Source organism: Bactrocera neohumeralis, chromosome 2, assembly GCF_024586455.1.
Source record: "Bactrocera neohumeralis isolate Rockhampton chromosome 2, APGP_CSIRO_Bneo_wtdbg2-racon-allhic-juicebox.fasta_v2, whole genome shotgun sequence".
NCBI lineage: Eukaryota > Metazoa > Arthropoda > Insecta > Diptera > Tephritidae > Bactrocera > Bactrocera neohumeralis.
In genome coordinates, this window is record NC_065919.1 from 53,619,107 (window position 1) to 53,646,034 (window position 26,928).

General features: G+C 27.8%; 1 protein-coding gene and 1 long non-coding RNA gene across 2 annotated transcripts in view; both read right to left on the minus strand.

Moving 5' to 3' along the window:
- Positions 1 to 14,094: 14,094 nt before the first annotated feature.
- Positions 14,095 to 15,872, minus strand: LOC126750877 (uncharacterized). The gene is made up of 2 exons (XR_007665828.1): positions 14,508 to 15,872; positions 14,095 to 14,457 (listed from the first exon to the last, which is right to left on the minus strand). It is a non-coding gene; the product is annotated as an uncharacterized LOC126750877 (long non-coding RNA).
- A 7,259-nt stretch (positions 15,873 to 23,131) lies between these two features.
- The window catches only part of LOC126750813 (headcase protein), a 235,985-nt gene continuing 232,188 nt past the window's right edge, over positions 23,132 to 26,928 (minus strand). Inside the window, 3 exon segments of the mRNA XM_050460545.1 lie at positions 23,132 to 25,853; positions 25,966 to 26,065; positions 26,180 to 26,268. Coding sequence (XP_050316502.1) covers positions 23,775 to 25,853; positions 25,966 to 26,065; positions 26,180 to 26,268 — 2,268 coding nt within the window. The 3' untranslated portion in view covers positions 23,132 to 23,774.

Here is a 26,928-nt window from a genome sequence, read left to right on the forward strand (position 1 = left end):
GCGCCAAGTTCGCTCCGGCCGTCGTGAATTGTGCCTTACCTGAGTGCAATTAACCTTAAACGGCACAACTCGACGCCGCAGCGGAGTTTGGTCGACAAATCACAGCCACACCGGCGTCTGGCATTCGCATAACTCTCTCAGGACTTTAGCAAGCTTAGGTCACTGCCATCATCATTTTCGCTATGTTAAATGTTTATGCTTTGTCTTTCATTTAGTTTAAGTAGGATTGGGCTAATTTGACAATTATTTATTTTATGCATTTTTAATACATATACTACATGCGTATATATGTATGTATGTGTATATATACGTATGTAGCTTAAAAAATGTTCTTGCTTTATAATGCGTATTAAGTTAGTTAATTTATAGTGTGGTAACATAACATATCTATATATATAAATAGTATAATAATTGAAATATATTCATTAGTAATTCATCGTACATACATAAATGCAATAGAGTAGAAAATTGTTGTAATTAATTTGCAATAAATTCTAATAATATATATTTATATATTGTATACATATGTAGTAGTAATAAATGTGAGTGTTTTATTCGTTAGGTAGGTAAGTTGGTATGTATTTATTTAATTACTTTATTATGAGGTGCATGGTGAATATGCTCTAAGTTTTAATTGCTACATTAGTTAGTTTAAAAATTTACTGTTTTTGATTAATTTATAGTTGTGTGAGTATGGGTTCGTAGTGCGCAACAGTTTTGTGGCACTTTCAACAAATTAAACTGAGTGTTCAAAAACGTGTTACGGGCGTGTCAGACAGCGGCTTAATTTAGTCAATTTGATAATGACTTACATAAATGGAAACGTGTAAGAAATTGCTAATTGGCAAAACTAAGTATCAAATTGACTCAATTAAGCGTATAATTGACTCAACTAGGCGTCTAATTGACTCAGTTAGCTGCCTAATTGACTCAATTAAGCTTCGAATTAACTCAATTCAGTATCAAATTGACTCTTTAAGCGCCTAATTGTCTCAATTAAGTGTCCAGTTGACTCAATTAAGCGTCTAATTAGCTCAATTAAGCACTTAATTGACTACTTATAGTTAATTAAGTACTTATAGACAACTTTTACTAAACTGAAAATATTGAATGCGTTTTTGTAAAAAAAATGAATTGACTCAATTAAGTAGCTGTCTCCAACGTTTATTAAATTAAAAAAAAATATATAAATAAACAATTAAGAACAAATAATAACACATATTAAATAAAATATTTGTAAAAATTAATATTATTAATTATAGTATTAACAGTTGAGAGGTCCATATAGGTAAGTCTTCAATTATTTAGCGTGTAAAGTCCACATTTTTATCTTTTCAAAAATGGGCAAAATTAGCTCCACAAAACTGTTGGCATCCCTTCTACGGTTTCAAATTGTGGCTACCATTTTTCTACAAGCATTTTAATCTATTTTTTGTTCCGATATCATTATTATTAGACTATTTTTCTTTGACTTTCTCATTCTTCCGCTGCTTTGATAATTTAAGAATTTTAATAATTTTTTAATTGTAATTTCTTTATTTCCGTTGAAAATCCGCACTAAGTCATTGGATTTATATGCAATGTGTATATATTCCCTGCAGTAAATCAGACTATCTGTAGGCTGACGCACAAAAACGGTCGTGTAAATTCACCATATACCGTTACTATAGTCGTATTGGCAGTGGCAGCTGCAGTTAATTACTTAATTATGTTTGACTTCAATATTCATATTTTTAGCAGTGTTGATTTGAGGAGCACATGCTCATTTGTTGTTTTTGTTTTACATAATATACGTTTGCAAAATCAATGCTGTCACAATTAGACAAATTACAATACCATTAAGTTAAGTTATGTGGGTTTTGTTTGAAAAGGATTATTTTGTGGTATTTAACGTAAAAATACGTTTTATTTTTCAAATTGCGTTATTTTTCAGAATTTCTGACGTTTCATGCTATTTTGAAAGTGTTTGATATCTAAATGACTACAGCTGCTAGTTCTTGCTATGTTCATATGTACCATATGTATGTATGTAATAAATCTAATATGAAAATCTTTCTCTGCATTTCTGGCTTTGGATGGGCATTTATTGCATTTTATTGTTTTTGCTTTACGCATTATTGAAATCTTCTTTTATACTTGTATATTAATCAATATTAAATAATTTTCAAATGCATACCATATTTTTCTCCCTTTTTTCTATATCTTTTACTGAGCTTTTCTTTATTTCATAGATATTTCGTAGATACTCGCACATTTTTGCGTGTTTTTCAATAGATTATTTTGTTTTCTTGTAAGAATTTCACTAAAAAAAAATCTAGTTGAGGTATTTGATAACTTTTTGTTTTTGTAATTGTTGCAAATATCTTTCACTGCCATACCATTTTACCATTTACGGTTTTCATTATATGGTTCACTTTCTAAGGGTTTTAAATGTTGTTTTCTAACTGTTTTAATTGTGTTATGCTCAAATATACAACAACACAGCGTTGTTTTTGTGAATATGTTATATTATAATATTTGTTGTTGCTTTTTATAATTTCTATATTTTATGGGAAAAACGTAAGTTGTACAGGCTATGATCTTCTGGGCATTCTCGCACTACTAAGCAATGTTAGCTTATTTACAGTTAGCTGCGCTAGTATTGAATATGAAAGTAATTGCGTAAGTACTGTTACTCAATTGGTTTTTTTTTCAAATCTATGCAAATACATACATCACTACATTAAAAGCTGATTGATGCTTAATATTATTATTTTTTTTTGTAACATGTTTTTTAATTTTTTTTCTTGTTTTATTTCTTGTGCTACTTTTATAACTCACTGTATATTTAGCGTTTCTATGCACATATACATATTTTATAACTTTAATAATTTTTTTAAGCGAAAATACTACAGTTTACCTTATAAATATGTATATAATTGCTTTCAATCGAATAAAAAAAACTTCGCTTAGAAACAGCCACAAAAAGTTGAAAAAAAATTTAATTGATTATTATAATTTTTAATTCAATATTTTTTTGTTCAATACTTTTTACTTAAACAAAAAAATAAAAAATAAAAAAAATATTTAAATATTTAATTCAATATTTTTTCACTTTAATATTTTTACTTCAATATTTTTTTGCGCAAATTTTTTACTTCAATAAAAAAGTAACAAAACACAAAAAAAATATTTATTATTGATTATTACAATTTTTAATTTAATAATTTTTTGTTCAATATTTTTTACTTCAATAAAAAAAAAAAGTAACAAAAAGTTAAGGAAAAAATATTTTTTAATTGATTATTATAATTTTAAATCACTACTTCAATACAAATACTTGTTTAATATTTTTTACTTCAACAAAAAAATAAAAACAAAAAATATTTTAATATTTAATTGAATATTTTTTACTTCAATATTTTTACTTCATTTTTTTTATGTCAATATTTTTTACTTCAATAAAAAAGTAACAAAAAGTAAAAAAAATATTTCTCAATTGATTGTTATAATTTTTAATTCAAAATTTTTTTACTTCACTATTTTTTAATTCAATATTTTTGTGTTCAATATTTTTTATTTCAATATTTTTTGTTCAATATTTTTCTCATTATTTTTTCTGCTTATATTAATTTTTATACATTTGCTTTTGTTTTTAATATTCTGCGTTTTTTGAGCGCAACTCAAATTTTTCAAAATCTCTCCTTAAATATTTTTCGAAAATACTTTGAAACAACCACATTTCTAACGGGAAAATTATGTAAAGCTGGGCGCTATCGGTAATTAACGCTGCTGTTTTTGACATTGCGGGAGTCAAATTAATGCGAATACATGCTGCTTGTCAATTTCTAACGGCATAAATGCAAGCATTTAGTTGAAATTACCACATTTTAATCATAAATGACATTTATTTGTTACTTTTTTCAAATAAATATACTGAAAAAGGTTTTTGAAATTAAAATAACCAAAGCGTTGAGCTTTATTGTGAATTATTTATATATACATATGTATATTTATTTTTTTTCAATATTATAATTGTTAGGAAAGTTGCTTAGTCATAAATTCAAAATACGCACATATACAAACACAACTACAGAGTTAAATTTTTACTGTTACATAAGAATATAGACACCGACTTAACGCTACAAAAAGTTCACAGTTGTGAGTAATTAATAACTACACATACGTACAGATAGTTTAGCCATAAAATTATTTATAGGAAAAGTGCTCAAAAATTACGCCAGCCACTGTTGGTTAGTAGTGTGTGTGGCCTGGAGGGTCCACACCGGCTGCGTGGAGCATAGTTAAGCAACGTTTTGCGATTGTTGTGCAACGCCAATTCTTGTTTATTGTAACTATTGTTAATTAGTTAGCCAATAAAATATTAATTTAAATTTAATTTAATTTTCAAGCAATTAATTTTTTTACTTAAGCCAATTTCTTTTCATTTCTTTTTTGTGTAGACAATTTGAAGGTAAACTTAGTTTGATTAAACTTTTTTTTTAATTTTAAAGATTTTTAATTTAATGAATTTTTATTATATTTTTTTGACCAATCAAATGTTAATGTTGTTTGCAATTTCTTAGTCAAATGCCTTAAGGCAAATTTTCAATATACATATGTATATGTATAAGTAAATAAGTGTGTATGTATGTGTATACGCCTGTGTATGTGTGTATAAAGTAGAAAATACCACAACTTTGTAATGCTCACAGTTACTTTCCAATCTTAAGCCAATTAATTTTCACAATTTTGACAACTTACAACTAGTTAAAAGTTAGTGTTGTATGTAAGTAAACGCAATTCTAAATCCAAATTCACAGTTTGAGTTCCTTAAATTTTGCCAATTCGTTAAAAATTATAATGTTTTTTAATTAATTTTATTTTTTTTTCGATAAGTGTATTTGGTGTTCTGCTCTGATTGCTTTTAAGCCTTAAAAAACTATGTTTACTTTGCCAATAGGGTTATGCTAAGAGCCAATGATTTCATACAAAAGAAAAATCTTTAAAAAATGTATTTTTTTTATTTTTTTTGTATTTGTAATAATTTGAATTTTTATCTTATTTTTCATTTTTCAGTTATGTCATTTTTACTTTGCATTTTTATCTACTTCGCCAATTGGTTTGTTCTTAGAGCCAATGATTTCATACAGAAAAATTTTTTTTTTATAATTTTTTTGTGTTTGTGATAATTTTAATTTGTATCTTATTTTTAATTTTGAGTTATGTCATTTTTGCTGTGCTTGCTTATTTACTTTGCCAATTGTTTTATGCTAATAGCCAATTATTTCATAAAAAATACCTCTTCTTAAATTTTTCTTTTGTTATAATAATAATTGTAATTTTTAACTTACGTTTTATATTTTTAGGTTATGCGATTTTTTGCTCATTACATTATGGGTATTTAAATAATTTAGTATCACATTTCGGGAGCTCTTTTAAAACGTCAACTTTCGCACGTTTTCTCACACTCATTTGCGTTGTTCTACCAAATACTTAAATGCCAATAAAAAATTTGGAAATATTTCGAAAAAAATCTACACTTAAATGTACATACATATATGCATGTCTTTATAGAAATACATACACATATATTTTTAAAAATATGCACAAAAGTTGTTTATATGTATATATGAGAATGAGAGTAAGTTCATAGACACCTAATACAAACTACTATATACTAAATATGTGTTTATGTTTGCTTGTATGTAAACGCTTGATTATCCAATTACGTATATAAAAAATGTCAAATTGAAAAAGCTCTCAGAAAATATTTATAAGTTTAAGCTAAAACTTTTCGCACAAAATATGATTGCTTTTTCGTCATTCTTTCTGTTTACTGCGTATGCATTGCCAATTTGCTTGCTTTTGTGGAAATAATGAGTTCACAAAAATATTTTCAACAATTTAGTTTAAAAAATTTCTTTTGTGGCTGTCTTTTGTCGGTTACGAAAACTTCAGAAAATACAGTTCAAGCCGAAATGGCGCTCAGAAATCGTTAATTAGCATTAATTACTGTATAAAATTAACGGTATTTTGTTATATGTGTACAAATTATGTAATAAATAGCAAAGTACTTACTATTATCAGCTGTATTTTATTTTTATTATCTTTATAAAAATCTCTTAATATAATATATGTCTCTGATTGTATGCTTCTTTTTAGTTTTCTGCAAGCAATTGCTTGTTTTAAATTACTAAATACTATACATTTACATTGTTTACTGGCTACTTATTATAGGAAACATAATATGTATTCATTCCAAAATCGAAATATTTGCAGTTATGCGCTTCTTATATTTAATACGCTACTCGTACTTAGACCCTTTCGCTTTCGTTTACAATTTTACATGCGCTAAAAGTGGGTGCACCGATTAATAGCCGATTCCTAATTACTAAAATAATGTGTGTGTTCTAATTACTAATGATTACATGCTAAAATTCGCGAGAATGTTTTTGGTGTTATGTTCTTACAATGATGTTTGCACAGCAGAAAATGGTTTTGAGCTGTTCATATGTATGACTGTATGCATGTAGGTTTGTATGTAAGTATTTCATGTAATAATGATTTCAATGATTTCGAAAACGACGTTTGTGATGAGCAGATGGCATGAATTTCAGAAGATGCGGGTCCTTCAAAAGAATGACGATTTTGAGTTGAAGCTTTGCTAATTTAAATTATTACAAAGTATAAGCACGAAAATATTATATTTTGTTTTTTATAAATATTAAAGATGGTGAAAATGTGCTTCATTTTTCCCTTGATATACTTGAATATACAAGAAAATTCTTGGTTTACTTGAAGGATCTTGGAAGGAATGTTTTACGCATGATAGTGATGAATACGCATGATGGTATTGTAGTTGTTGTAAGTGTAATTGGCATGTTTATGATTTTTTGTTATGAAAAATAACGGTGGTGATATGATAGCTGCATAGTTTAGTGCTTTTGCAGCGAAAGTAACCGGTTGTGACCTGAATTATAACGGGTATCCCTACCGTAAGCATAACTAGTTAGACGGTATGCGTTTTTAGAAATGTTATATTTTTACAACAAAAATTATAATGATATAATAATATTCAGTTTTCGAAGACAAATTTAAACGCATACTAGTTTAAAGCAGACTTGACTATTTCCAAAAAAATTAAGTTCGAAAACCAATATGTTGAAAATATGATGTTTTAGTTACATATTTTAATTACGAGCAGGTTAGTGAAACAAAATAAAAATACGAAACGTCAACTTCGGAAAAAAAACCAAAATCAATTATTAGAAATCATTGAAGACAAATAAAGCAATCTATTAACAGAACTGTTCGCTTTCGTACTAGTTAATTTTCAGTCTGGATACACCAGTTACAAACGAGTATTTTTCAGACTACTTTAAAGCCGCAAAAAATATTCGAAACCTCGTGAAATGAATACGAATTTGAGGCTGTCGATGAGAGCTGCGCCTCTTGCCAATACATGAATGAGCGTTTGCGTTTGTGTGTGTGTGCATGAGAATGACTTTTCATGAATGAGTGGTTTACAATGCAAATGGCGGTGAGTTTTGAGTACAAATTTAAGGATTTTCACAAACATACATTTATATGCACATATATTTATTATAATTTTTTTTTTATAAAATTTCGAATGTCTTTTATTCATCATGTACATATGTCTGTATGTATGTATGATGCTTTGCAAGTCATTCGACATTTTTCATTTATGCCTTGACTTTTGCTACTAATTTTGACACACATTTGGCAGTTGTAATTCAACATTTGACATTTGTCGTAAATGTTCTTAGCTTTTAGGGTTCATTAACTGCATTATGAGGTAATTATGGTCTTTACACTTTACAACTTCTGTGCTGAGGTAGCATTGAGTGATGCATTTGAGTTTTATTTCCTTGGTTGGTTCGAAAGTTTCAATTGTCTTATGTTTCTCTCTCACTATTCGTAAGCAAGTGCACATGCTAAAATAACCGTTAAATGTAATTACTTTTTTTCTTATTTAAAATTTTGGAAGTGCTTACATTTAATATTTTCGTTTTATTTGTGCTTGCTTTTAGTCTCTTAGTTAGTATTTTGAGGTTATATTCGTAATTTATATAAAATTTATTATTTTTAAAGGAAATGGAATGCTAATATTGCTAGTAAGGAATATTTAATTTGAAAATAATTTTGCTCCAAAAATTTCTTCATTCCTCTCTATATTTGCATGCTTGTAAACCAGTCTTTTTGTATATTCTCAACGCAGTCGAAACACATCACATTTGGGTTAACACTCTACAACCAGTCAACGGTAAATCATCGCTTGCTCATTTACGCCGTTAAGCGAAAAATATTTTTATTTTTGTATAAAAAAATGCTCATCTAAAAGCTCAACTTCACAATACCAGTCAGTTTTTGGCGCATTCAAAACCGAAACTTATGCCGCTTACTTGTGTATATCTTCAATATACTCGTAACATATTTACAGCTATGTATGTAACGCATATTGTCACTTTAGTGGATTTAGCGATTGTTCGACAATTCATCAATGCTTTTCAGTTTATATTAAATTTAAAAACATTCTCAACTAAAATACTTGCAAAAAGCACTTAATAAATATGTAAGTATGTGTGTAGTATATGCTTAAATGCATGGCGCGTGCCGTGTACAGTGTCACAATGGCATCCATGCTTTTAGATTCTAAAATTAAACGTTATATTGCTTAATCCACACTTTTTCATATGTGCAAACTACGAACTAAATGCTAAAAATTATTGAGAAGTGGAAATTTTTTTACAAAAATACTTGATTAAATACGAATACAATTGATATTTTAGGTTGGCTTGCGAATTGCTGCTACAAAAAGCGTTTTTATGAAAGCTTTCGCAGTAAATGTAAGCTTTAACGATGAAATCTTGATATTTGTAATGAAAGTTTAAGCAGTTAAGTGCAGGCTTTTAACGATGAAAGCGACTTACTTGTTATGAAAGCTTTCGGCTTTAACGAAAGCTACTTACTGGTGCTGAAAGCTTTCACCATTTACTTCTTATGAAAGCTTTCGCAGTAAATTTAAGCTTTAACCATGAAATCTTGATATTTGTGATGAAAGTTTCAGCAGTTAAATACTTGTTATGAAAGCTTTTAGAGTTACTTGTTATGAAAACTTTCATAGTTAAGTGTAAGCTTTTAACGATGTTACTTGTTATGAAAACTTTCTCAGTTAAGTGTAAGCTTTTAACGCTGTTACTTGTTATGAAAGCTTTCACAGTTAGGTGTAAGCTTTTAACGATGTTACTTGTTATGAAAACTTTCTCAGTTAAGTGTAAGCTTTTAACGCTGTTACTTGTTATGAAAGCTTTCATAGTTAAGTGTAAGCTTTAAACGCTGTAAGCTGCTTACTTGTGCGGAAAGCTTTCAGAGTTATGTGCGAGCCTTAGCATGTGCAAATATTTTTAAAATATTATTTTTTTTTATAATTTGCGTATTTAATTCTTCGATTAAGTGTGTTACTTACTAATTACTCCCCAAGCTTTCATGCGCGCTTTCACAAAATGTTTATTCGCTTGTTAAAAATAACAAAGCTTTTAGTGAGAGCTTCGTATTTTATTTCTATTTTATAGCTTAATTGTTTATTTACTTATTTTTTAAATTAATTTTAAATGTATTTAATTGCATTTTTTCTTTTTTTCGGCTTTACGCTCGCAACAATTCGCAAAACATAAATATACAATTTTTTTCTTTCAAAATTCGTTTCTTACAAAACCTGTTCGACCGTTATGCAACGGCATAACTACTAACTTAGCTTAAAACTTAATGTTAGACACGCTTATATATTATTTTAAAACCGAAAATCTTGTATTTCTCTCACTTTTGCTTGAATTCAGTTGCTTACAAACTAGCTTAGTTACTAAAAACTGTTTTGGTTTGCATTTTGTATGCTTTTTTCTTTAAGTGCAGCCCAATTGAAAACGTAAATAAAATAATAATAAATATATATTATGACTCTTAACATTGTTTACAAAATTCTACTCAACGTAACGCCACTAAAAACACTTTAAAACACATTGAACTACAACTAAAACACACATAGATATTTAGCAATATTATATAATCTTTGAATAACTCTAAATGTCTAAATACTAAACGATTTCTACTACAATCAATAATCACTTGATTAATGACATATGACATACGACTCATATGTTCATATGTAAATGTATATGGTTGTATGTATTATATTCGTATATAATTTCTGACATACGAAACTAACAAGAGTTGATTTTGTTTTTGTTTTTGGTTTTTCTCATAAACACTGAAATTTGTTTTAGGCTAATTAACACATATTTAAAAAAATTACTAATTTTAATGGTTTTCTAAAAATTATTTACTTATATAGTGAGTATTACTTTAGTGTATGTATGTATGTATGTATGTATTGTAGCAAGGTAATTATGTTTTTAATAAAAGCATTTTAAGAGGTAGGAGGTACTCGTTAAAAATTATGTGAATTTTCAAACGAATTGCAACATCAGCTTCAGCTGCATCTTCAGCCAAATGCAAATGTATGTATATACGTAATCTAAGAAGAGGTGTGTGTGTGTGTGTTCTTCAAACAAATGCCCTTTGAAGTCTACTTTGGAGATAGAATTAAACTAAGGTGACAATAGAAACGACCGTATATTACTAAAAACATAATCATATATATATATATGTATGTAAATATAGTGTAGGTAAGTACATATATGTATATGTGTAGGTATGTATGTTAGCTACATAATATAATTAATATAGTATTGCAAATAAATCCAACTAAACTTTAACGCATAAACAATTAAATAAATCAGGTAGTGAGTAATCGAATAAGGTCTAAGAATTTCTTTAGCAAATTTTCATTTAAGGTTTGTACTTTCGGCAAAGTTTCAAAAGGAAAAGGCTTCAAAAGCTTAAAGCTGCGCTCACGAACGCCAGTTTTATGCAGCACGTGGCAGCTTTCAAATATTGAACTACAGGAATAAAGAAAAATTGTTGCTTGTTAGGTGGTTTGTGGTGCTACACGAAGAGGAGACTGAAGGAGTATATGGAGAAACGTGTTTGGCAAATGTGCGACGGTGTAAAGCTCACTATAATTCATGGAGAAAATATAAATTCCTCGAAATAGTTTTAAATTTAGTAGTTCCAAAATTTTTGAACTAAAAAATTCGCAGCCCTGCTTGCCACCGAAACCATTTCTATTATAAAACTATAACGCAACCTATTTATTAAAACAATGCAATTAGGCGGAGTTATTCCTTAATTAAAAATGCATTAAGGTGCAATCAAAATTGTGAATTGACTATTTGTGAAGGAGACATTTTTAAAAATACAAGAGTCTTCAATGTCTTGTAGGAGCTTTGATTATCTTCTATGGTAACTTTACGCAATCACGCATCATCTAGCCAGTTCTTCATACGCTCGAAACGTTTTGAATCTCATACACAGTATATTAAGCATTTTCCAGGCCACAACTAACCTCGCTTTTTTCATGCCACCTCCTCCAACAATTCTGCAACAATTTTTTGCGCAACAATTTATATAAAAATAAAAAAGGTCATTAAATATTTAACTAAACTTACACAAAAAGGGGACAGGTCACAATGTATGCGAAACAAAATAGAAAAAAAAATATGTAAAATAATGGCATAAAATAAATTTAAATATACTATTTGCGCTAAAAACTAAAAATCTGTTTAAAAACTCACGGTTCTTCTCTTACAACAACTACAATACTTCTTATAGTTTTACAAAATACATTACAACTAATAAATATCAATAATTAATAGTAATACAAGGAGTATGCTTATCAGAGTGGATCGAGCGTGAAACTAGTTTTCAAGGTATTAATTCACTATTTTTCTCTGAAAATGCGAAAAATAAAATTATGTGTGTGTGTGTGAGTGTTTATTTGACGAGTTTTGTAGGAATCGACTGTCCGAAATTCATGGCTCTACATATTAGCTTGACAAGTAAAACTAACGGTTTTAAGCTACATATTTTGCGATTAATATGTTCCTACGTAATCCTGTTAATCTCTTCATGCGCTAATCATTACTTTCAAAATCTTTAATTAATCATTTACTCTTACATATAGCATATAGATATATGCTAAGTATTTAGTATGTATTTGTTGAAGCCTATTTTCATATTTGATGAAACTGAGGACAATATTCAGCTGTAGAAGTTGTTAATAACCCTTTGTCTTCTACAAGTTGAAGCTAGAATGCTGTAGATTATTATTACTTTTATTCACTAATATATAGATTATATAGTATTTATAATAAGGTTTTACTAATACAATGTTCTATTGAGGTATATCGAAAAATGGTCTATGCTTCACGATTAATTTTTGAAAAACCGAAAAAGAAAGCGAGCGCTTCGAGAGTTAAAAGAACGTTTAATGAAAAAAAATTTTATGGATAATAAATTTTATAAATTATTTATTTACAAAAATCACAAAAAATAATTGCAAAAATCCCTAAAATAAAAAAGCAAAAAGAATTATAAAAAATAATTTAAAAAAAATTTATATCAAATTAATAAAATTAGTAGCTTTCGAATAAAAATATTTTTTCCTTAACAGAAATAAATATTTTAAAAATGGATTGCATTAAATTAAATAAATAAAAATAATTCCAAATAATTTTTTTTTCAATACAAATACTTAATAAAAAACACTTTATCTTAAACAAAAATTAAATAATTTAATATTGAATTGAATCTTAACTTTTTTTAATGAAGTATTAAATAACAATAATTCGAAAATATTTTTTTTTAACAAACAAAAAACACTTTTATAAAAAAGTTCTTTAAAAAATTTATATATTTCTAATATTAAATAAAAAAATCCCAAAAATATGAAAAATCAAAATAAAAGTATTTTTATTGAAAAAATAATTTCAAAAATTTTATAATATTTTTTTTCATCAATTATTAAATTATTTAATTCTTTCTTTTTTCATACATACATATGTAAATAAAAAAATCAATACATTTTTTTTTGAATAAAAATATTTAATAAAAATATTAAAAAAATATATTCAAAAAATATTTTACCTAAAAAGAATAAATAATTTTAAAATGGAATTAATTCTTAAAGTATTTTTTCAATAAAATATTAAATAACTATAATTTTTTTAACAAAAATAATTAATAAAATATATTTTTTCTAAACAAAAAATAAAATTTTTAAACTGCATTGAATTTAATATTTTTAGGTAATATTTTTACTTCTATTTTTATTGAAATCAATTTGTTTTAAATAAAATTGTAAGAGAAATAATTTTAATTAATTTAATAAATTAAATTTTAAAATAAGTAATAAAATATTAAATTAAATTAATTCTATAATAGAAAAAAAATTTATATAAAAGATTAAAAGAAATCTTAAGAAAAATAAATAAAGTATTAAATAACAAAATCCAAAAAAAGTTTTTTCTTAAAAAAAGAATAAAAATAATTATAAATTACTCAAAATAAGTATGTTCTTTAAAAATACATAATTTTATTTTATTATATTAAATAAAAAATTAAAAAAAAGCTTACATCATTAAAATTTTTTTGGAATTTTTTACTTTTATTTTTATTAATTACATTTTTTTCAACAAAATATTAATTTTTAAATAATTTTTTCAATAAAATATTAGTTGAAAGAATCAAAAATGTAATGCAAAAAATTATTTTCCTTAAAAACTGAGTAAATAATTTTAAAATATTAAATTAAAAATTAAAAAAAAAACATTACTTCATTAAAAAAATTTTTGGAAATTTTTTACTTCTATTTTCATTAAAATCAATTTTTTTTTTTTTAATAATATTGTGAAAGAAAATAATTTTAATTAATTTAATAAATTTTAATTTTAAAATGATTTTCCCAATAGAATATAAAAAACAAAAATGAATGTAATATATTATACTCAATAATAAAATTAAATAATATAAAAATAAATTAACATTTCCAATAAATTCCTCACCATCACTTGGTAACCACATACCATAAATTAAAGCGTAACTGAAATGCGTAGAAATTGAAATACAAACCAATTCAAAACACTTCAAATGAGGAAAATAAATCACGTGTAAATAAGTAAAAAATAAAACAAGAAATTATATTTTGCATTAAAAAATAATTTATTAAATATTTTGAATAGTCAACAAAAATTTCAATATTAATCGGTAATATAATGTAATGAATATATAAAAAAAAACTTGTATGAATGTAGGATCTACATACATATGCGCTTTGCCTGCTTCAAGTTGTTGTAGTTTGCTACATTTTTGTTGGTTTTTGTTTTTTCAATATTATTTTAAGAATTCATTAAAAGTAATAATGCTTTAAATTGTTATTTAATAGACAAAATCAACTAAAATATTTATCTAAATTACATTAATAGAATATAAGCATATAACTATGTATGTATGTTTGTATGTATGTATGTATGCACATTTAAAGTGTTCGTTTCACATTTTCTGCTTCGGTGCCTTTTCTCTGCGCTTTTTGCGCTTTTCAATCGAGAAACGAGAATTTTCGCGAAAATTAAACAAAACTTACGCGCTCCGGACAGTTCACAAAACGCGTAGAAAACTTCACTTATTTGTATACATACATATTTTTTTGTTTTTGTTTTCATATATATATACTTTTTGCAATTCGCTTATTTACTTCTTTGTTACTAATTATTTTTGAGTGCAATAAAATGCATAAATGCTTTCTTTTTGTTGCTTTAAATGGAGTATAAGTGAGGATTAAAGGAGAAAAGTGATGCGAACATATGAATACATATACATACAATTCATGTTTGTTTGTATGTATGTATGTATGCTTTAATGCAGAGTTACACACTGGGCTTTATCACTTAATATTAAGAAAAAAATATTTATTTAATGCTTATATAAGTATGTATGTATGTAGGTGTTCTCATTAAAATTTGGTAATTTTAATTTGTTCCATAAAAAATTGGAGTCAATTAAAAATTAAATTTAAATTACATTGTCACACTGTAAAGTGCCAAGGATGTAGGTACAATGAAATTATTACACATAATTCACAATATTTAATTAATTTAAGCTTTTACTTTACTTAAGTTTTACAAGATCTGCAACTGCATGTGGAGTTAACTGTATTCTGTATGTGTGTAAATATGTGGGTGTGTACTGAGTTGTGTCAACGCTGTTGTTGTTGTACACAAATACGTGAAATACCAAGTGGCAAATGCTAGCAACATGTTGCTGAACGCACATTTGTTGCAGCAACATTGTGTCTTAGCAATAAAAGTTGCCAAATGTTGTCAATAATTGCAATTTTTCACGTCTCCAATGTGTATTTGTAAGTATGTTTGTCTGTATTTATATGTTTTATGTGTTTATCACTGTATTAGCTGTATTGTTCATATAATTTTAACTAAAATTTAACAAACAAGTAGTGTAATAGTAAAATTTTTGTTTAATTGATTTATAATTTAGTGTTTTTTGTTTTGTTTGTATTCAAATTAAAGTTACACAAATAAACCTTTTCATAAAGTTATTATATTATAAGTAGAAAAAATAGGCTAAGAAACGCCAGAAAAAAATATGAATTTTCTGTAATAAAAGTAAATTTGTAATTTTAACTAAAATGTTGATTTTCATTTCAATGGGTGTTATGCGCCTAGTGCCTTTCCAAAGTTTGTACATTTTGTCATCAGATGATCTGAGAGAGTGGCGTAAGTTGCAGGGAAATTAAAACGTTTTGACAATAAAAGTTCTGAATAATATTTTTATAAATTATATACGTTTTTCAGGATTAAAATTTATAATAAAAAAAATAATTAGAAAAAAAATACAAATAAACAAAGTTAAATAATGATAGTAAAGTAAATCAAGAAATCAATATATAACTAAAATTAAAAAATAAATAAATTATTAAACACAAAATAAAAATAATAAAAAATTTAAAAAATTAAAAAATATCTACAAAATGACAAAATAAAAACGACCAACTTAAAAAAAAAAAAACAAATAAAAAAATACAAATTTAATAGAAGTCTTTAAAATAAGGCAATAAATAAAGCAAATTAAAATAATTAAAGATAAATATAAATAAATAAAAGAAAAATTAAAAAAAGGAAAAATTAAAAAATAAAATATTAGAAACAAACAACCAAATTTTAAAATAAACCAAACAAAAATAATAAAATTAAACTGAAAAAGGTAAAAAGTAAAACAAATTAAACAAATAAAATAAATAAAAGACAAAATTAAAAGAAATAAACAAAATTATAAAAAAATAAACAAATTAAACAAAATTATAAAAATATAACAAATTAAAAAAATAAAAACAAAAATTAAATAGGGGAAAATAGATAAATTAAAACAGCCCAGAATCAAACCAATTAAATCAACAATTTTAATAAAAAAAAAATAAAAAATACATATTCACATTTTAAGTTAATCAGGATTTAAAAAATAATAATTTAAAAAAATCTAAAAAAATGTGGTAAATGATAAGATACTCTCTTTTAATATTTCCCATGAACAACAATGCTTGAAAAAACTGATAAATTATAAAAAAACATGAACAAACATGTTTGAAAAAATTTGATAAATTTAAAAAAAATTAAAAAAAAAATTGTGTAAATTCAATTAATTTAGCAAGTTTGTAAATTATTCTATAAAAATTGTTTTTCGGAAAAAAAAATATATGAATGCTTGAACTGACTGTGCTTTAATGCCCCTGCAGCTAGCGCGCACTTCCGAAAGAAAAATTCTAGTTAATTTTTTGGAAAGACAGCGTTGCACAAACCAATGCTAGAAATTAGCGTACTAAAAATAAAGTAGTAGAATTTAGATTAGAAATAAACTAAGTATACAAAGAAACGCACAACATGAAGATGTACTAATTGAAACTAATAATATAAGAATATTAGCTCGAATTTTATTTGTAAAAATTTTCGAAATGAAAAACGCGAGCTTTTTCGAACAAGTATGCAAAGTAATTTTTTAATGAAAATTGACAAACAAAAATTTTCTTTGGCAATTTGGAAAAAAAACAAAAAATTAAAAAGAAAAAAACAAAAAAAAATAAAATTTTTAAATTATTTTTAAAATAAAAAATTAAATTTTTAAGTAAAAAAAATAAAAAATTAAATTTTTAAATTAATAAAAAATAAAAAAAAATGTTTAATTCAAAAAAATTGAAACTTAAGAAAATTAAGGCGCGCTTTAAATTTATTATCTTTGTTTTTGTTTAAAATTTTTTTTTTTTTAATTCAATTAAAATGTTTTGTTTAAAAATGCTATTTTCAACTTGTAGTTATGTAGTAATGTGGTGTATTTATAGTGTGTCGTAAAGTTGCTTGATGAGTGCTGAGCAGCATTTTTCAGCTTTCTTCAGCATTTTGGAATACAATTTCAAGGAATTCATGTGTGAGATTGTGCTAAACTATGCGAATGTCAAAAAAGTTAGGTTAGTTTTTAAGGTTATAACAACTCAATGACGTCGGTATGTTTTGTTGCTTGTGTGCTGCATTATTACAATACTTTTTCTATTTAATTTAATGTTTTTTGTTTTTTTTTTTTACAAATGTGTGAAATTGCAGTTGACTAACTTATTATGCCGTTATTCATGAAATAGCAACATTTTTATTAAAGATTACTGTTTTTAGATTTCATTAAACTTTTGCTAAGAGGTAATATTATCAATAGAAAATTTATTTTTTATCAATTATTATTACTTTTCACTTTAATTTATATGCTTTATGTACTTGCACTATGGTAAGGTAAAGTTTAACTATTGTATTGAAATTTGCTTAGTTTTGCATACTTGCTATTTAACATTCACTATATGTATGTATGTATGTTGTTGTAATTCATTTATTCGGTTAGTTAGTTATTGCAAATATTCTCGGTGCCACTTTATGTGTTATCGATTATCGATAACTTACTGTCATAAATGGTGAATTATATTTACTAGTTTATATCTGTATTAAAAATTTAATTATTTATATACTATAAATATGTTATAACTATGTATGTATGTATGTAGCATTGTCTGTCCATCAATTTATCGCGCTCCACTTGTCTACTTTTAAGTTTTATGCAATTTTTAATTTTATTATGCAATTGGTGGTAATGGTGGGTAAGAATATTTTCATATTACAGTTACTAAACTTTAAACTTTAAACCGTTACAGCGTGTCGCCACAAAATGTTGCTACTTTTTGTTGCTTCATCGCTCGATACTCAATTACAAAAACAAAAAATTGATATATTAATAAAATTTAGTTTTTCTTACAGCTCGAAAGCAACTCGCAACTCCTTATCACTTAATACAGTTATTTATATGTATGTATGTACAAAATGTATGCTATATAACTATATATCTTGCACTACTTTTCTTACACAACTGCTAATTACTTACAACAAACACTGTGTACGAAAATCAAATAATGTCACAAAAACAATTTGAACATAAACGAAAAATGTGTAAACAGTTATTTGCGGTATTTACGCAAATAGCTAAACTGAATTATGGGCTGACTTATGTTCACATACACATGCATAATTCTGCGTTTGTAGTAAGTATGTGTGTCAGTCTGTGTGTGTGTGTATAAACATTTGCTTATAAACATTTCATGAATTTGCTTAAAATTGCTAATTGTTGTTGCCTTAGCCTTAATTACATCTAACTGTTGCATGTGTGTGTGTGTGTGTGTGTGTGTGTGGTAAACTTACATTTTATTGAGGAGTAAATTTAAAAACTACAAATAGGTTTGACATTTGGACAAAGGGAATACTTGAACTCGCTTTTCAGGATTCTTTTGCACGCATTCGCCAGAAATTGAAGCACCAGCGCCATACTTGCAGTGGTGCAACATTTGCATGCAGCTTGAAAATCGCAAGATATAGATTTTTCATTCTATGCAGAGAGAAAAGTGTCGGTCAGGACAAAAAAAAAATTGCAAAAAATTAAAAATTCGAAAGTACTTGCAACATGTTGCACAAAAAAAAAATATCAGAATAACAGTCAATTCCGAGCCACCGTTGCAAATTACCAGCTTTTATAATATTTTAAAAGTTTCACTTTAAATTTTTGTTTTCACAGATTTTAATTTTTTTTTTATATTTCGTAATCCGAAATATTCGTTTCGAACGAGTTTCACAATTAATTTCACTTTGGTTGCCAAAGAATTTTCACAATTTGGAGTAAGAGAGCTGCAGAAAGTCAAGAGTTTAAAAAAGAGCGGTTGAAGATTAGTAAAATGAGAGTTTAGCAAAATAAAAAAAAAAAAAAAAACAAAAAAAAATTAAAATTTAACCAAAAACTTTTGTGTGATAATTAAATCAAATTAACGAATTTTTTTGTTTAAATGTGATTAGTGAAAAATAATTTTAGTTTAAAAACTTAAATAAAAATTATTTTTTTTTATTTAACAAAAAAATTTTGATAAAATTTAGTAAATTTTAAATGTAAACAAACTAATTTTGTTAATAATTAAGTAAAATTAAAGAAAAATATATTTGTTTTAAATAAAGTTTAACAAAAAATTTCAATAAATTAAAAAAAAAATTGTATTTAATAAAATAAAAATACTAAAAATAACATTTATTTTTTTAAAGAAAAATCAAAAAAAAATAAATAAAATTATAGAAAAATTTTTATTATTGAAGAATTTTTAATAAAATTTAATAAATTTTTATTTTAGATGAAATAAATTAATTAAAATTCAACCAAACATTTTTTTATAATATTTTTTATAATAAAATAAAATTAAAGAAATTTTGCTTTTAATAAATTTAAAGAAAAATAATTTCGTTTTCTAAATAGAGCTATTATTTTAGAAAAAAGTTGTATTCAAAAAATAAGTTTTTAAATTTTTGTAATTAATAAAATTAATTAAAAATAAAAAAGTATAATAATTTTTAATTATTGAAAAAAAATTATATTAACTTTTTTAAAGAAAATTCAAGTAACAATATTATAATAATAATAATAATTATATAATTTAAGAAAATTGTGTTAATAAATAAAAAAATTATATTAAATATATAAAATATATTATTTTTTTTTACAATTTAGAAAAATTAAATAAATAAAAATAACATTATATTTTTTCTAATTCTTTGAAAATTAAAAAAAAAAAATAAAAATTGATGATATTTTCTGTTATATTTTTAAATAGTTAAAATAAATATAATATTTTCGTAATTTTTTTTTCTAATTTGCAAAAAATGTATTTTTTTTTTGGTTTTTAAACCAAAAATAAACGAACTCAAATGCAAAATAAGAAGAAGAAGAATTAAAACAAAATTTCTCACTAAATATGAAAATCCAAAAAAATCAAACAAATTTCCAAAACTAAACACCAAATTTAAAGTTAACTTCGAACCGCTCTTTGTGTGCGTTTATAACCGATAAATAAATAAAAAATTATTTTGAAAGAAATATTATTTTTTTTTTAAATATTTTTTTTTTTATAATATTACTATAACTTTTGTAACGTCATAGCCGCACAAACGAAACCAGAGACAAGCTTCAAAATCAAAATAACAACAACTGCATATCACAATGTTGAAACGATGTGTGCGCTTTGGCAGAACAGCACGAGTGTTCACTCAAGCTAAGCAATATCACAATTACCATGCACAGTTGAAATGAGTCAAAAGTGTTGCCTGCTTTTCAGCGCAACACACAAAAACGTAAGCTTGCTCTATTTAAAGTAAATTTAATCAAATTAAACGCGAAACAATTTAAGGTTCAAGTGTGACAATTGCCTGTGTCAATGACACAACTCACATTCGGGTGCACTGACTGCCTAAAACTATGCTTATGAGCAAATTTTGAAAGAGATCACATGTGGCCGTTCCTTATATACTTCCTGGGGACAAACACAGTAATTTTTAATTCTTTTTTTTTATTTTTTACGTTGATTTTACACCGAATACTAATATTATGTTAAACATTTACAAGAAAAACTTCACAAATACCGTTAAATTTTGGAGAGAGACATATATTTAATAGCTTAATGTTAAGCTATGCAAAAACTGTAGTTAGTAAGTGGGTAAGAGGGTTAGGGGTGTATCTTACAACTAACATGATCACGCTGTGCTATTAAGTGAAATGCATATTGCATGCAAAATAAAAGGAAAATTACACGAATGCTATTTACAGTTAGCTGGCGTACTTGCAACAGTTAAGCCACGGTGACTGGTGGTGAAGAATTATTATTTTTTTAATTATATTTAATTTTATATTTAAAAAGAAGTTGAAATTGCTGAAAAATCTGTATTGAAAACATGGAAACGCGCAGATGCTCGCTCGTTGAAGTCCGTAGTTCCCGGCAAAGCATACATTTCGGCGCGAAGGTTCATTTGTACCATATGCAAAGCGAAAAAAACCAAACCACAGCATTTTCAAGCGCGACATTGCAAGCTTGCAGGCAGTGCAAAATTATTTATACGACATCCCTGTGGCGAGCCGTCCTTCTTCTACATTATAATTACCAATCTAAGGTAAAGATGTTATGATGAAAAGTTACAATCAAATAATAACTAAAGATCATTTTGCATAGCTACTTATGCGCTTACAACTAATTTGGGAGTTTCTTTCGCCTGACATTCTTTCTTTGCTCAAAAGAATTGCCCTCATCTAAATACACATTTATATTATGTAATATTTATTCATTCATATTTGCAAAAAGTAGGTTTTTATGTTTATTGAAAAACACAGCAATTTTTAATTATTATTTTTTTTTCAAATTAAGTATAAATGGAAAGTAACGCTAATTTATGATTTATGTGTATAACTTGCTACGAAAAAAAAACTAATTAATTAATTAAAACGCATAATTAGTGATGTTTTGTAGTAATAATTTGCTTTAAGTTACTCTTTTTTATGCTAACAAAAATATTTGGTAAATTTTCTTTTAAAAATCCTAAGCATACTCCATTTTTAATAGCTTAAAGTAGAGAGTTGCCACAAACACACATATTTTTAAAAAAAAAATCTGCATTCGTAGCCGTAAATAAACTAAGTTCTATAATTAATGCATTAAATTAGGTTGCATTAAGATTAGTTTAAAGTAAATTGATTTAAATAAAACTCAAATTAAATTCAACAAAATTATTTTTTAACAGAAACATAAATGTACACAAATTTTCGGTGATGGAATTTGCAGTTTTCGGAATTTAACTAAAAAAAATTAATTCACATAAATTCTTAATTGAAGAAACATATTTCGGAATTTAACTGAAAATATAATTCGAATAATTTTTTGAGCGCAAAAAATTATTATTTTTTTAATTACAAGTCTGGGAAACATTTTGCGTTTAACGATTGCGCGGGTGTTAAACAAATATTAATTGATTACTGCATTAGTAATGCAGTCTGGTAATGGAAAAGTAATCAACAACATTTTGCGCTTAACTATTTCGTGGGTGTTAAACAAATATTATTTGATTACTAAATTAGTAGTTATGTTGTAATGGAAAAGTAATTACGTGGTAATGGAAAAGTAATTATATTGTAATGGAAAAATTTTCACGCTGTAAGGCAAATTTTGTTGAAAATTCTGTCGTAATTAAAAAGTAATTATGTTGTAATGGAAAAGTAATTATATTGCAATGGAAAAATTTTCACGCTGTAATGTAAATTTTGTTGTAAATTATGCTGTAGTGAAAAATAAATTATTTTGTATTGGAAAAATAATTAAATTGTAATGGAAAAGTAGTAATGCTGTAATGGAAAAATAATTAGCTTGTAATGGCAAACTAATTGTAATTGTAAGGCAATTTTATTTTATTTTTAATGGAAAAGTAATTAAATTGTAACAGAAAAGTAATTATCTGCAATACAATTTTTTTCTTTTGTAATGTAAAGTAATTAAAAAGTAATTATATTTTAATTAAAAAATGTACAATATTATTACTTGCAAATTTTGTTGTAAATTATTAATAAATCACTGGAGGCAAGCATTTTTAATTACAACAAGCTTTTTGAATCGATTTTTTGGAACATTTTTAATTAATTCAAATTTATTTCTTGCTAATGTTGTAAGTTAATAAGTTGGCGGAGGCAAGAATATTTTAAATATACTAAACTTTCTGAATTTCTTTGAAATTAAATACAATTTTTAAAAAAGTTTTAATCAAACCGATTTTTTTGGAACTTTTTTTATTTAATCAAAATAATTTTTCAATCAAATTTGCTTTGATGATGGTATAAGCTAGCAATATCATTTATTTCCAACTTTTTCGATCCACTAATATTCTTTTAACACCCAGCTGCTGTGGTAAATGCAAAATGTTTCGTTGTAGACGTTCTTCCACTGTGTGGAAAATAAAATTACAACTAAAAAAATAAGCTAAACTATATGTACTACTTTTTCGTCTTCGTTTAACGGTAAACAGCTACTACTTCATATTACAAAAAATGTTAGTATTATTATTTCTTTCACTAAATAACAGTGCTATTTTATATATATGCTGTTATCAAACATAGTTTGCAGTTGTCAATCATAACTGCAGTTTATATCAAAATTCTCTTCGCGCGAATCGATCACAATTGCATTGCAAAAAAATTTTTATCATAAAAAAATGTTTATGCTTTTGCTACAACAAACATTAGTTCATGCTTGTCTTCACATATTCCGTTATGTTTTCCCTTTTTGTTATTGATTTGTTTGGTTAGTTCCCATAATTATGCACTTTACACTGCGCTTGCTGCACTTGTCACATATTTCTATCTTCATTTCTAATTATTTACTGTTAAATAATTGCGCTAAATTTATGTCATACACCCACGTGACGAGCTTAATCCGTGTAATTCATTATGTTCATGTAGTTGAGAAACTGTTCGGAGAACAATTGCATGCATGCCGCGCCGTTGCCGTCGGTCTCTGCTGCAACACCAGCACCGTTATCCGGATCGGTGGCCAGATTTGCGCGCATTGCTTTGTTATTGTTGCCAGCAATTGTGGCTGCTGCTAGTGGTTTGGGTTGCGTGCGTCCGCCAGCGCTGGCGCTGCCACCTACTGTCGATGTGGACGTTATGTTTGTGCGCCAAATGCTTGAGGCATCGCCAAAGTCGATGGAATCGGTGCCCAGTTCAAAATCGGCATTTGTGTTGTTGTTAGCGCGTGTGCTGCCTGTTGCAGCGTTGTTGTCGGCGTTGTTGCACCAGAGATCGGTGAACAGATCGGCGGTACGTGTGTTTGCGTTGGCCGCTGCGCTTGGTATATCCCAAATATTGTTGATTTTGGCAAAGTGCGCGACATCGTCAGCAGTGTTGGTGTTGCAATTGTCGACGGCAAAATAGTTCTGCAACTTGCAGTTGGGCCAAGTGCCAATATCGAGACCGGCATTGGAGCTCACGCCCGATGAACAAGTCGATGAGGCCGATGATGAGGTGGAGGAGCATGTGGGTGATGTTGATTGTTGTACGCTATCGGTGATGTTGTTAGCGCCACCGTCCATCAACACATTTGCTGCGGTTATGGCTACACCAGCCGTCTTTGTGGCGGTGTAATAAGTATCCCTGAGTGTATTGTTGCTGTTGGGTGAAGTTTGTTGTGTCGACGGCCACAGTGGCTCCTTGCCATTGCCGGTGCCACAGCGATAATCTGGGCGCGTGGATGTGGTGGAGGTGGGGCTGAGCGATGGCTGCGAGCCGGAGCCGCTTGAGCAGCCGCTGGTGGATGAGGCGCCACTCGAGGCGGACGAGGAGGAACAACCCCACAGCGTTGAGATGGCATCGGCGGTGTTGGTGGGATTGTTGAAGAGATTGCCAGCGCCAGCGTTGCCAACCGAGTGATTATATGCGGCCTGCGGTTGACCCCACAAAGCATTCAATTTGCTATTAGCTGGCAATAAAGACATTGCACCGTCTCCAACGCCGACTGCAGTTGTTGTTGCTGCTGCTGCTGCTGCTGCTGTTGTTGCGGTCGTTGTTAAATTATTGCTAATTAATAAATTACTAATACTGCTACCGACACTATTGTTTGCTAGTAAACCATTGGCGCCTACATTGCGTCCTAACAGCCCTACCACCTGATTGTTATTAATATTATTATTATGTTGTTGTGGTTGTTGTTCAAGGCCAGATTTAATCGGGCTCATTTCATTAGTGAAACTATTCAAATTCAAATTACTTAACGGTAGTGCTAGTGTTGCCAACATTTGTTGCTGTAGCTGGAGCTGTTGTTGCTGCTGCTGCTGCTGTGTTGACGTAATGCCTGTGCTTGCTTGAGCGCTTGCGGTTGGTACTGCGGCAGCTGCCAGGCCAGTCAAGGACAGACGTGCAGCAGCCACGGGCGCAAATGCGGACAAGCGCGGCTGCTGCTGGGTTTGTTGTTGTTGCTGTTGCGGTTGTTGTAGTGGCTGTCTTACCTGATTTGTATTGTGTATGGTATTGCTCGGTACACTGCCACCGCTACTGCCGCCGCTGCTCTGTTGCTGATAGTGTTGTGCGTGCGGATGTGCGCCGATGATGTCAGGATTGATTTGTTGTTGCAGCGGTGCTGAGTAATCCACTGATGGATTGTAGAGCACAATTTTCTTCGTTTGCATGCTGTTGTTACCATTGTTGCTGTTGTTGCTGATGGTGTTTCTTATGTTCGCCGTTGGAGCGGCAATGCTGGCAATATTTGCTGCTGCTGTTGTTGTTGTGGCTGTTGTTGCTGCCGCCAGCATTTCCGTGGTCTCCAACGGGGCCTCATGTTATGCGATGGACTGGTGGCGCAACACATTGCTCTTGGTGTAGCAGAAGCTTAACGGCTTGACGAAGTGTGTGTCCTGCGTGGCGCAATAAGGACAAGTGACGCAATGCGAATAGTCGCTGTAGAAGTTGAGCCGCTGTTGCGGGTGTAAGAGCAATTTGAAGCAATTATTGCACTGCAAAAATATGGAAGAGAAAATATTTGCGGTTAGTTCCGTCAAGCGGCAAAGGTAATTAGAAAGGATGTTGCCATATTATCGCAATATAAAAATGACTGATTAAACCCACCTTTAGACGCTCAGCACAGCATGGCATAGCGGCAAAAATGTCATACGAATACATGGTGCCCAGGACTAGATTCGAGCCATCCCAAATTTCACCGCAGAATCTGAAAATATAATGTGTTGCAGGGTTTAGCAAATGTTTCACAAATATGGCAAGTATCTATGTGCTTTGTGGACTAATACTAAGATTTTTTTTTTTCTATTTCATTTCAACTTACCTGCAATTAATGACACGATTGGTCGAGGTTCCGTCCAAGCAAGCCATACAAACGCAAGTCAAAAACAATGGTCTGCCTTCATACTTGACCTGGAATGAAATTGGAAAAATAAGAGAAAAAATGGTTGAGATACATACATGCTTAATGCTGTTTTATGAAATATTTGCTGATAATTATTTTTTGCAAAACCAAATTTATTGTTGAAGCTATTTAAAAAAAATGTTGCCTACCTTTTGGCGCAATCAGAAAAATACTAGTCTGCTAATGCTGTTACAACAGAAAATATGTGGAAAATCTAAAGTTTTAATAACTGTACATTTTAGGGTGTCTCAAATGGAGGTTAATGGAGGAAAATGTTTTTCGCAGCTTTAGGTTTAGAAATAGCTTAATTTGTTAGTTTGTGTTAAAATTCGTTGTCATATTTTTGTAGAAATATTATATCGCTTTCCGCTTTAACACGGACCATTCCATTAAAACTAGGCGCGCAAACCAAATTGAGAAATTTTTTCCTACATTTGAAACACCTTTTTTGATTCGTGTGAATTTCAACTCCATATGCCAATCACTGTGCTTGATATCTGTTTTTCACGACGTGAAAAGTTTGGTTGGTGTTTTGTGTTTTTCAACGAAATCACGGCCACGGAATTGTCGAAAACCTTGCAGAAGTGTTTTGGGGAATCTAATTTATAACGAACAGCAGTTTTTGAGTGGCGCAAGGCATTCTCTGAAGGACGTGAGGTCTTCGAAAA